At 40.0% G+C, this 12,887-nt stretch overlaps 1 protein-coding gene across 1 annotated transcript in view; it reads left to right on the forward strand.

The window, feature by feature from the left end:
- The window catches only part of PCCA (propionyl-CoA carboxylase subunit alpha), a 273,796-nt gene that overhangs the window by 139,886 nt on the left and 121,023 nt on the right, over nt 1–12,887 (forward strand). The window contains exon 18 of the mRNA XM_032100130.1: nt 5,658–5,760. Within this exon, the coding sequence (XP_031956021.1) occupies nt 5,658–5,760 (103 nt within the window). The remainder of the gene's footprint in view (nt 1–5,657; nt 5,761–12,887) is intronic.

Here is a 12,887-nt window from a genome sequence, read left to right on the forward strand (position 1 = left end):
GGCTAAAAAACCACTTCTTAGTCTGTCACTACTTCCTTTATAATTCAGACTAGTAGAGGCTTCCTTTGTATACTATAGCATCCATCTTAGAAGTGGGCGTGAGTTCTCTGAGATACACTTCTGCACTACTCTGAATGGTTTGAGATTGCTTACGCTTATGCCTGTCTCTTACCATGACTGTTTGTGTGGAACAAAGCTGTGCTCGCCTTCACAAGAAATTAAACCATTTAATAACATTCAACTTTGTTTTGTGCCTCAACCTACTTGGTATATGTGCCATCTGTAATGGTTAACTTCAAAATCCACTAGGAAAAACTTGACCTAAAACAGAACCTAGGAATGTTATAAACTTTGCCTACATTGGTCTTGATCTGAATTATGCATTGTACTTTTTATCTTACCCATTATGCTTTTAATTTTTATTCTTCCCAATAAGAAAACAATCACTCTTCAAGTATTAAGTAACTGACTGGGGCACATAACCAGGGCTTGTTTGTTATGTTTTGTTTTTTTTCCCTGTAATTGATAGTAGGAAACACGTTTCTAGGACAAAATGCAAATGAGACTGTTATAGGAAAAATGACCTTTTATGTAATTTAATTTGAAGTTGGTTATGTAAAGTAATTGCATGAACCTTTTTGACTCAGCTTGGGGGATACTGAGATAATATTGATTTAAGCAATCATAACATCAGGGAAATGAGAGAGAAATATTTTTTTTCTTGTCTTCCTTCCGACCAGGGTTCTGCCATTTAGTAGTAATAGATGTGTGCAGTTGAGTTTTAAATAATATGAACAACACTGCTTCCACTCCTTTAGTTATGACTTAATTTTATAACCATTCTTCCTGTTCTGCATTTACCTTATGTAATTCAGCTGATAATTCAGTGATAATGCAGAAGTATATCCCAGGTTAAGCAGAGAGATTTGGCAGCTACCAGTTCCATGTTTTATTGTGGAGGTGAAATTTCTGTGTAGGCCAGGAGTCTGCAGTGATGAGAGCAGGGAAGACCAGTGGTGTAACTTCCTATATTGGGAGTTGGAGGACCTTTGCTACTTACTCATTTCACTCCCTTTCAAGGAATCACTTGGACAACTGCTCCAGAGGTAGCTTTGTTACTCTTCAAATCAATCTGTATGGTGAACGTGAAAGGCTGTGTTGTTATATCTGATGGTGAATATTAATTTATTCCTCAAGACAGCCCACTGAAATCCTGAGGAGTAGCTTCTGAAGTGAAATAATCCTTGATGGGAAACAAAAGTATTACTATCTGGAACATTTGTGTATTTCCAAAGATAGTAATGTAATTGTAACTTTGACTTCAAAGCTGTTTGGAATTCAGCTGAGCATAGCAGCAAAGCAAAAGCAGACAGCAAGGGAAGTGGGACTGGAGTTCAGCAAAGTAAGGCAGTACTGACAGCAGTCTGTCCTGTGTAATAAAGGTAAATTGCCATCCTTAGGAAGCAGCCTTTAATCAAACTTCTGAGGTAGGCCTCCAAAGTTATGCTAAGGACATTCCATGGTAGGGTTGGATTTTTATTGCCAGCGACCAAAACGTAATTTTGGTATGTTCCTGTTAACAGTTTATATTATCTCCCAGAAATCCTCCTTTGGATACTACAGCATAACTGGCTTTCTGCTTGCCACGTCTGTGACACAACTGGTGTAAATAGTGACAAATGGATAAATATTTTTTTTCATGTTCGTAGTCATGAAGCAATGAGTGTGACTCTTGATCAGTTGTTAACCTGTTTCAACTTATTGACCTTTGTTTGCTGTTTGGAGTTTGATTTTTGTTTGAAGATACGGGGAGAAAATAGTTTTTGTGGCACAGCAAGCAAAAAAGCTGTTATTTCATCCAAGATGGAGGTCATGCAATAAAACCTTTGACATGGGATCTTTCTAGTTTTACCTTGTTCCTTTATTTGAGTTGATTCTAACAGTGTGTGTTGAAGCAGGTGGGAACATGCAGTTTTGGTCACACAGTCTTGTCATGAGTGTTGGCTGGGGGACTGAAAGGCAAAGGCTTTAGGGCAGGTTCGTGATGTGCCTTTAGCTGAGACATGTAAACAAATCATCAGTTTTAGATTCAGTGTTTTGAAAAAGCAATCTCAGAGTTTCTTCACTGTGTGTAAACAACTGGAAAATTGGCACATTTCAGGTCTGGATAATTGATGTTATTGCAATGTATAATTACATAAGGCTTATATATATATATAATGTGTGTGTATATGTACAAATAGTACAGAAGTTAAGTGTTTTTTGAATTTTGTCTTGCAGTCAGTTTTTCTGGTGACTGGCAAAGGAAAAATTGAGTTTGTTTCTGAAGCCAGGTTCTCAACCTTTCAGCATTTTTATTTCTGCATGTGTTTGTTGAAGTGAAGACAGTTTCCATTTCAAGGCAGATAAAAAAAATAAACACTGAGCAAAGGAACTTGCAGTAATATTCAGCCAGAATATGTTAATGTGGACTAAATTAAAAAGAGATCGATGCAGATTTTCTGACTTTTGTTATTTTTAAATTTACATTTTTTGGCCTGAGACAACTTCTTTGTACTGTTAGCTGGACTTTATTGAATGTATTTCCATCACTGTGGCATGACTGCGTTTCTGAGGTGGACTCTAAGTAGCCTCTTTACCTAACCCTGTTTAATATGCCCAGTGGAATGATGGGATCTGTGCAGAAGACATCCTGTTTTGAAATTGTGGCTTTGTTACTGTAGAGTCTGCTCCAGTCCTTTACAGCAGCCTCCATTCTGGATTTTCTTGAGGATCTCATTAGTCTTATTTTGTGCTGCTCATAGAAATTGTCACTGGCTAGTAACCAGTACTGGGGAATGTGAATTTACATTACATAGCACTGAGATGATGGGAGGGAGATATAGAAGGGGTCTGTGTAACTGTTTGTCTGCTGCAGGACTGGAAGCAAATATGCCCCCCTGGGCAGAGTTCCTCTGGGAGACACAGCCTTCTGAAGCTCTTCCCCCATCCTTTCATGTGAAATCTGTGCTTGTTCTGGATGATTGCATTTGCTATGATATGTACACACAAAGCACTTTTTGAGAGCTGTGTTGTAACTGAGTTGAGCAAAGTCTTTCAGTCTCAACCTTTGTCTTTTAACTTTATTGTGCAATCCTCCTCCCTTGCTTGTTAGACACTCTTGCTTTCACTTGTGCAAAATCTGAAGGATAAAGTTTGCCTCTTTTCTTCATGACAATTCAGTTTTGCAGTTCTTGTCCTGTTTTATGTCAATTTTAACTTCCTCCCCCTGCCTTGTGGACCAAGTACTTTGTCCTTGTGCTCACTCTCACAGAATCATAGAGTGCTTGGGTTTCAAGGGTCTTAAAAATCACCTGGTTCCAACCTCCCTGCCATGGGCAGGGATACCTTCCACTAGACCAGATTGCTCAAGCACCATCCATCTTGGGACTTCCAGGAATGGAGCATCGACCCCTGGGCAACCTGTTTCAGTGCTGCACCACCCTCACAGTAAAGGACTTCTTCTTAACGTCTCATCTAAACCTGCCCTCTTTTAGTTTGAATCTATTCCCCCTTGTCCTTTCACTACATGCTCTTGTAAATATTCTCACTCTATCTTTCTGGCAGGCACCTTTCAGGTACTAGACAGCTGCAGTTAGGTCACCCTGAAGCCTTCTCTTTTCCAGGCTGTATTGGTTTTGCTTGGCCTGGTTTTTGGTAGTGGAGGGGCCACAGAGGTGGCTCCTATGAGAACCTCCTGGAAGTTTCCACCATGTCCGGCAGAGCCGATAGCTCTGAAGATGGACATGCTGCTGGCCAAAACTGGGCCAGTGAGAGAGGTTGGCAACATCTCTTGTGATGACATATTTAAGAAGAAAATCAAAATAAAGTCACAAGGTTTTGGATTCTAGTCAGAGAAGAAGAGGAGGTGAGAACATGTATAGGAAAACAACATGGCGACACCAAGGTCAGGGAAGAAAGAGGGGCAGGAGGTGCTCCAGGCGCCGGAGCCAAGATTCCTCTGCAGGCTGTGGTGATGACCATGGTGAAGCAGCTGTGCCCCTGCAGCCCATGGGGGGATCCATGGGGGATGCAGAGATCCACCCGCAGCCCATGCGGGAGGTGCCCGTGCCGGAGCGGGTGGACGCCTGGAAGAGGCTGTGATCCAGTGGGAGACCCCGTGGAGAGAGAGGGCCCTGCTTCCAGCCTGGAGCAGCCTGTCCTTGGAGGACTGCACCCCATGGAAAGAGCCACCCACGGTGCAGCAGTTTTGGGAGGGCTGTGTGCCCGTGGGAGGGGCTCACGCTGCAGCAGGGACGGTGGGGCTGCTGCTCCTGAGAGCGGGCCCATGCCGGGGAAGTTCATGGAGAACTGTCTCCCGTGGGAGGGACCTGCAGCCTCACAGGGGAAAACTCCTCTCCTGGGGCAGCAGAAGGAAATTATGGTGATAGACTGACTGAACCCCCATGCCCTGTCTCCCTGTGCTGTCAGTGGAAAGGAGGGAGGGGCTGGGGAGAAAACGGTGTTTTTAAGGGCTTATTTTATTTCTCATTATCCTCCTCTGATTCTGTTAGCAATAAATTCATTTTGTAACTTTAAGTTAAGCCTGTTTTGCCCTTGAAGTGTTTTTTTTCCCTTGGTCCTTATCTCAACTAATGAAGCCTTTGTTAATTTTTTCCCCTCTCCTCTGCTCAGCTGTGGCAGGGGAGGGTGAGCAAGCAACTCTTGTGGGTGCCTGGTGTCGGGCCAGTGTCAAACCATGGCACAAGCTGAACAATCCCAGTTCTCTTAGCCATTCCTCATAGGAGAGGTGCTCCATTTCTCTATTCATCTTGGTGGCCCTTCTCTGGAATCTGGCATCATTCTTGGCCACGTATTTGCCACCTTTTCATACCAAATCTGTGTTGTGTGATTTCTGACCTAAAGATGAGCAGAGCAGAGTTCTGGCACTCTGCTCTTTTAGCCTGTTGAATGGACAGTTGAATCTCTATTTAACCTTCACTATCTGGAACAAGCCCAGACTGGGAGAAAACCTGCTTGCAATCACCCCAGTTGTGTCATTTTGCCAAATATTTATCAGGTTGCCTGCCTTCAGATTATAGACTGCTTTGAGCCACTTTCTGTTTCTGAAGTGTCAAACATGACTTTGACTCCTTTAGTTGTGATCTAACGATTACACAAATGACACTAAATGACCCAGGGCTGATGAGTAGCATTATCCCTATTTATTTTTGGGGTTTATACTGTTGCGCTGTCCCTTTTGTTGGGAAAATCTGTTGCCTTGCCTCAGATAAATTACTGAGAGTGTTCTATATTTTGAATAAGTTCTAATGTACAGATGGATTCCTTACCAGCATGAGGCACAATATGTCAACTGGTGACATTTCAGTAATGAAAACAAGATGCTGCAGCATCATTCAGTTTCTTTTCTTTCAGTTGTCAAATTGTTTTTAACAGAGATACCAGTGTTAGCAGTTGGGCTGATTTGTATGAAAACATGCAATTTAAACTCTGAAACTCAGAGCGTCTGCTATGCTACGCCTCGTCTTAATTTAGAGGAAAAAATGTAGCTTTCACTTGTAAGGACTGAGCATTGTCTTTACTGGTAGTTGTTACTTTTTGTGTCTGTGTTGGTCTGTGGTATCTAATTTTTTTTTAAACTTCTTTTTGAAAACTAGGACACAAGCTGACAGATCTTGAAAGAAGAGAACTACTGGCAACAGCAGCGTCTTTGTATGTGGCTGAACAACTGAGATCACAGCGATTTCTAGGGACTCCAAGGTAAGTTCATTTATAGGAACTCAGATGTGCTGATACATTTCTTTAATGGCATCTTCTCATGCACAAGAATAACTGGTGAGAAACTGCATGGTTTCTTAATATAGTCTGTTTTTTCTAAATTCAAATGAGCTGTGGCTTACATTTCCCTACTCGCACAAGTCGTACATGATTATTTTTATTCTAACTATTAGCAAACTAATAGGCGCAAAAATGTGTTACAAGCCCGTACAGTAATTAATGCACATCAGGAGTTTCATTAATGCAAAATGTTGCTGCATTAGTAACTAACCACAAATTGAGCATCACAAATTTCCCACGTGCCCGTTTGAAGCAATCTAAGCACTTTGGTACAATATGAATATTCAGCTACAGAGCTTTAAAATATTGTGGATTTGTGAGTAATTTGCTACCTTGATGAAGAACCTTAATAGTTTAGAGTCTTAATTCTGAAAACACTTTCAGACTGTAAAGGTGGAAGGTAATTGGGGGAAGAATCAACACCTTTCTTGAAGTATGGTTTTTTGAGTGCTTTTATACCCCCACTCCCCATTTTTTTGAATAGTAGCCGCCAGTAAGCTAGGCAGTACTGTTAATTGACCAGCCATTGCAGTAGCCCATGTCAAAATGCTAATTCACTTCTTTGGCTTTTTGGAATGGTATGCTTTTTCCTCTAGGATGTCTAGATTTTCTTGTCCTCTGGCCCATCATTGTCAGTGCCATGAGACCTTCTATTACAATTAACTGAATTTGTGAAGCTTGCTTGTGTAGTTGGTGTTAGCAGTGGTTGTATACAGGGAATCCTAACTTCAGCATAACTCTCCTCGCCTCATGTTTTGTAGTATAGGTGCATATATGTTTGTATGTGAGGGAAGTCATAGTGCAAGATAGACATTATTCACATTCCATACCAGTGGTTTGACAGTGTATTCTATTACTGATTTTACAGTGGTCAGGAATAAATCAAATGTGGTTTCAAGAAGTCTTTATTTTTATTTGTACCCACAAAGATAATTAGTACCATATGGTGTTAAAAAAAAAAGAAAAAGAAAGAGACACTTAGGGCAAGCATAACAGCTTTGTAATGTATAGCATATGCAAGGCTGGGTCACTGCTTGCCTTATGCATCTATAGGGGAAAGTAAAGCACCTTTTTATTTCCTTCCAGGAGTTATATCCTTCATAGTGAATGGCATAAGGAGAAGAACAGACACTCAAAGGCCACTGTTACCTAAAAAAAAGATGAATTGGGCATAATGAGGAGGAGCCTTGATTGTAGTTTTTACTGGCCAGCATAGGAAGTTAAGTAGTCTGGTACTGCTTGAGAGAAGCAATGGATTACTTTGTACTTAGAATAAGGGTAGGAATTGTTAATTTAAGCAGTGATTATCAAACTGCTATTGCATTCCCTGCTCTGATTTGAGATTTTTTTCCTCTTCCCTGTAAAATACTCTTACTAGCTAAAAAGAAAAGGAATCCAATTTTTGAACAGTCTTTTAATGTTTTGTTCCTATTGCAAGTACTTTTTTTTAGTACTAGGTGTCTGTGTATCTTAATAGAAAAGACATATGACTATTTTAACTAAATATATAAATGAAGTAAGCATTGAGCAGTCAGACACGGTCATCCATCTCTTTTTGTGCTCTGTTAGGGAAACAAATACACTTCTGCTTTGAAAAAAATTAACTCATTTTTGGAGTGGTAACCAAACACACTCACAGGTATTCTTCTACCATGGGCAGAGAAGGCAGCGGAGTCTGGTTACATGAAAAAACACACATCTGTAAAACTAGATTAAGGCATGATTTTTTGGATTTTAAATGGTGAAGCTAAGAAAACTTTTCAGTACAGGGAAGATCACTTTCTCTTGCCATGAATGGGGTACTTATGAATCCTTCAGAAGTCAAGCCTTAGAATTTTCTCCAAGTGGTGGCTGAGTGTGGTTCTTACTGAATGTGTCTTGGTTTCAATACATATATACTGTTAGATCTACTTGCTTTAATGATAGCAAAGCTGCCTGTTTGAGGCCAAGTAAGGACAAGCTAATGCAAAAATGTATGCTGGTAAGTAACTTCTGAAGAAACTAAACCTGATAATGATACCCTTTCCCCAGAATCATACAGCTCGTTCAGAGGAAAAATTAAAGAAGCAAAAGCAGAATGAGGTTGAAGGATTTTGCAGTGTCTTGGACAGTGTTCTCCATTCCTTAGAGCAGTTAGTGGACTCAGCCCTCCCTCTAGAGGGGACTGAGCACTGTGGAGCATACGATTTACTACAGTCCCATCAAGGATTCTTCACCATGTTATTAACTTACCCAAACTGCATCTGACTTGTTTTTGAAGGTGTTCCATGTCATGGGTATTTTTTAATGGGCAGGGTTGTGGCCAGAGAAGAAGCACATCTTTATTAATAAGACTGCGCTCTGTTTGAAAAATACTCCTGAACAAAAAGTGCAGAGCAGGTACCTGTGCTACAACAAATCAAAAAGGCCAGTTGTAATTTTGAGTGGAATTTTCACTATGGCAGAACTGGGCATTTGGAATCTGTGTGAGTTTTAAATCTGTGTTGGAGGATGTGAGCGGACTAGACAGACTGCACACTCCAAAGTTGATCCGTAACATTCTCCTAATGGTTTGGACAAGTACATTGATACATTGATCACCACCTACAGAATTTCAGCTCTCTGGAACTATTTATGTTGACAGCATTTTTTTTTTTGTCTGTGTTGAAAGCAATTGAGCAATTCTTGTGCGAAAAACTACTGAAGAGTAGTATTTTGAAATCGTGTTATTTCTTCTAAGCTTGTCACAGTTGTCAAACAGACAGTTTTCTGCTAAATTTGAGTTATATGCTTATCTTTGCTTTTAATTTGTTTTCTTTTCCCTCTTGGAAGCCATATTTAGAATATGCATTCTTTTCACAACTGCAGGGGTATTTTGGGTTCCCTGTTTTCCCTGTGATTTATTCAGCCCATGATCAGGATTGTTATTCTAGTCAGTATATATACTGACTAGAAAGTACCATGCTTGGAGCTCTTCACAGAAACTCCAGCTTTCACTGTCAGGGTTACTGAGACTGTAATCAGATGAAGTGCAGCTGAGCCAGATGAAGGAATCTTGTTGCAGGCTGCTCCTCCCTTGCTCTCTCTTTCTTCCTCCTTCCCAGGTATGCAGGTGTGATTTTGTGTGTAGTTGCATTCCACTCTGGTTCTGCTAAAATGACCTATGTTAGCATAGAAACTATTTAATAATAGTTTATTTTGGATCGCTCTGTCAGAAGCTCAAGTGAAATTATTCTGGAAGAGCTACAAGAGTGGGAATGTGTGAGCTCATTAAAGGGATTCAGAGGTGGGCCTTAGCTCTGTGCCACAGATCAGACTAGTATCAGCCTCATGAGGGGGATTTCTCTATAATTGGCATTTGCTGGGATGTGACTGGAAAATGTATATTTTGCAATCCCTGGGTGACTGAATCATCAACTGTAAGGTTCTTGCTGGAACATGCTCTGATGACCAGCAAGCTGTTTCCACCTTTGGCACCCAGCTTCCTTCAGCTAGTTTCAGCCAACGTGACCTCTGTAGTGGCAGTCTTTGTTGCAGTAGGTTGTTTGGTGTTGAGGTTAATGCAGGCCATGAGCCTAGGGCTGGTTTGCCTTTCCTGTGTTCGAATACATGGTGTTATGATTTGGGTGGAGCACCCACAGGTGAGTTTCCACTGTCTGTATTGTTATATAGTGCCCCATGCCTCATCAACAGTCTCCGAGGACTAACTTGCCAGCCCTTAGCTAGAACAGCTGTTGGAGATGTAGGCATGCTCAGAGTTACAGGAATATAGGCATTTACTTTTGTGATGCAATCAAGTATTTAGATCATTTTCTCAGTGTGTTTCTTTTTTTTTTATCTGTTTTTTATTTAACCCATTTTCTTGGGAAAAATTGCATGTAGGATGGTTTGGTTTTTTGGGATTCTTTGTGGTTGTGGTGTTTTTCAAGTATTTTGAAAGATGGTTTGCTAATGAAAGTGTTTGGTATTTTGTGAGCCACATACTAATGTGAATATTTCACTGTGATATCCAGATAATAGGGGCACATATTTCCTACAGGAAAGAGCCATGGATGATTAATGGTTGTTTCATTGTTCAGCTTTTAGTTATTTTACCTAGGACTTTTCCTACTTACTCCATCGTCCACTTCTGTGAAACTGGTGCCACCCACAGCTGCTGAACAGATTTACAGCATCTAGTAAAACCCCAAGGTCTTCTAGACAGAACTTGATCTTGTTTCAAGTGGAAACATATTTTGGCTGAAGTGAATCCAGCTTATTTTATGTCTGTTTGATGTAGTTAGCCTTTGAGACCAGAAATGATGTTGTACAGTTGAATCTTCACGTTTTGGCTTCAGGCTTGTTTTCATTAGAGGGCTGGGAGGGGAATAGGAGAGTGTCTCTCCAGGTGTGGCTACATCATGCTATCTCATGGGTCTACTAATGTGATGTTTATACTTCTAAACCCAATTGCCTACAGCACTTCCTATGTGTTGCTTGTGTTGGCTGCTAAGTGTATTTTCCTAATTTTTCTATGGGTTTTACCCTTTCATCATTTATGACTTGGAAAAAAAACCAGTGAGGCTGAATGCCCATATTACCTGATACTACACACAAAAAGATGGTAACACACTGGAAAATGTTTTAAATTGCTAGCAAGAAAAAACACTAAAGGTTTTTCTTGCTTGTGTGTTTAATATAGAAGACTGGGTTGGGAGTCTTGAGTTAAACTGTTCTTGTGGGACCTTAGAGAAGTCAATTGAATTTAGCCTCAGTTTACAAAAAGACAAAGTGGCCTTAACACTTTGCTGCACTACTGAGGTTTTGTAAATATCTGTTTATCAACATGTATGAAGTATTTTGAGACCTAAAATGGATTATGCTTTCTAAGCACAAAATAATATTTTCACAGGAAGGAAAGTGTATAGTGAAAAGTTAAAATGCAAACAAGTTTTTGTCAAGTTCTGAAATAGCTGGGCTAATTTTTTGTTTTAAAATTCTGAAAATAAAGGGGTCCAGTTCAGTGAACATAACCTGACTGGTGAACTGCAAGAACAGAAATTAATTTATTTTGCTTTATATTTAACGAATTATTGTAGGTTCCTGTCTGGGTTGATTTGATACAGCTATATTGATGTTTGCCTTGCCATTTCTTGATTATAGGGCAGCAAGGGAACTGCTCAGAGAGCAGTAGAGCCCCACACGTCTCTGGCATCCTTGCTCTCACACAGACTACACCTACTACCTTGCTGGAGTCTGGGATAGAGCCAGATCTTTGCCAGCCCAGGGCTTCCCCATATGTAAGGATGGTCAACTGCCCAATAGGAGAGCTTTTTGGCTCTCTTGCACTGCTGGAGCAGTACAAAATAAGGTTATGTTACATGAATTTTAAAAAGAAGGAAGATGATGTCAGGAAAATTCACTGGAGTCATCTGAACCAGCCTCTTGGAAAGGGAAAGAGTTCTTACTCTCAGCACAGCCACAGGCACTGCTGAACTATATAAATTGTATTCTGTGAATTTAATTTTTTTTCCTAGAACTGCAGTAATAATATGAACAGTTATTGCAAGTGCAGCTAAACATGTATACTTTGCTCTGTCCTACAGATACCCTCTATATAGAGATAAACAACTTTGTTTTTGTTGGTACAGTTGACCAAGTCCAGCCTACTTGTGGCTTTCTTCATTCCTCCGCTTTGGAGTTATGCACTCGTCCTTAGCTTGTCCAAACAGCACTGTCTTATCCTTACTGTTCTGGTCCCCTGCTCAACAAGTCAAGCATTCTTCTCATGATTTACTGTTAGGCCTCTGAAAGTCTTTGATATGTTTGTGTAACTACTGCAGCTTCACACCATTATTCACTGTGTGGTTTTTTTCTTTTGCCACAGACTCGCAAGGTACTAAGACCCTGTTCTCCCTTTTTTCATGTGAAATCCTTGTTTATAATGGGCTTTTCTAGTTGTGGTAACCCTCTTGTCTCTCTAGCTGTTATCTAATGTTGTTCTTTTGACCTCTCATAAGTAATTACTGTATTTTTTTGGTTAATCTTGCTTAATAACTACAAAACCAGCTGCCCTATATAATATTCTAGATGTATTTAAAATCTGGTATTATTTACCCTTCTCAGTTGTTCAGTTGCTTATCACAGAAAGAGGATTATATGTGCTAGAAACAAACAAGTACATGCAAATATATGAAACATGCATTTTTGGCCAGTTGGGAATGAATTTCTATGGAAAATATCAAAGTTAAAATAGGATATTAAGGTAGCATTTATGACTCCACAGAGTGTATGTGTAGTATTTTTTCTTTGATTTGATTAAATGAATGCAATCAGAATTGATAACACAAGTAATATAAGGTATTGATATAGTTGTCTGAAAGCAGAGCTGTTGTTCCATATGATTCCTAAACATATATTCCAGGAACAGAGCAGTCTGTCATGGAAAATTTTCATAGCTTAGGGAAAAAGGTATTCTGGGCACTCAGGAATCCACACTTGCTCAATCTTTAGGGTTGCTTAACCATTGTGAAATCATTATGAAGATAGTAATTACTTAAAGTTTGAATCTCAGTGAACATCTCTTGGGAAGATCCCCACATCTTGCTGAGGTGATTGCTGGTGGGAAAGGCGTTCAGCAAAGTAAATAGACCTGGCTAAGTCCCTATGTTTATTTTTTATTTTCACCATGTTTTCTGGGAAAACAGCATCTGCTGTAAGAGCTTTATAGCTTCTGTAGCTACTGTTCACTTAATGCTGAAACTTGAATTTGCATAATGTAGACATGTGAATGTTTTCTATTGTGCTGCCAAATTCCTGTCCCTTTTTTAGTTGTTAATCCTGCCCTTTTCTCATCTGTGCTTTGCTTATGACCTCTTCTGCAAGATCCTCTCTTTACAAGACCTCTCTCTATTTAATTTACTTTGATCCCCTCTATAAGCCCAACGATTATTTCCTCTCATGCAGGTTTACACCTCCTAAACCTGTTCTTTAATATTTGTCTGTGTGTAAAATGTGTATGCGTGAAACCGTAGAACTAACAAGGTGTGTGCTAATTGCCATGTGCTCCCTGGTCATTTAACAGGTATTTT

This window comes from Corvus moneduloides, chromosome 2, assembly GCF_009650955.1.
Source record: "Corvus moneduloides isolate bCorMon1 chromosome 2, bCorMon1.pri, whole genome shotgun sequence".
In the NCBI taxonomy this organism is placed as follows: domain Eukaryota; kingdom Metazoa; phylum Chordata; class Aves; order Passeriformes; family Corvidae; genus Corvus; species Corvus moneduloides.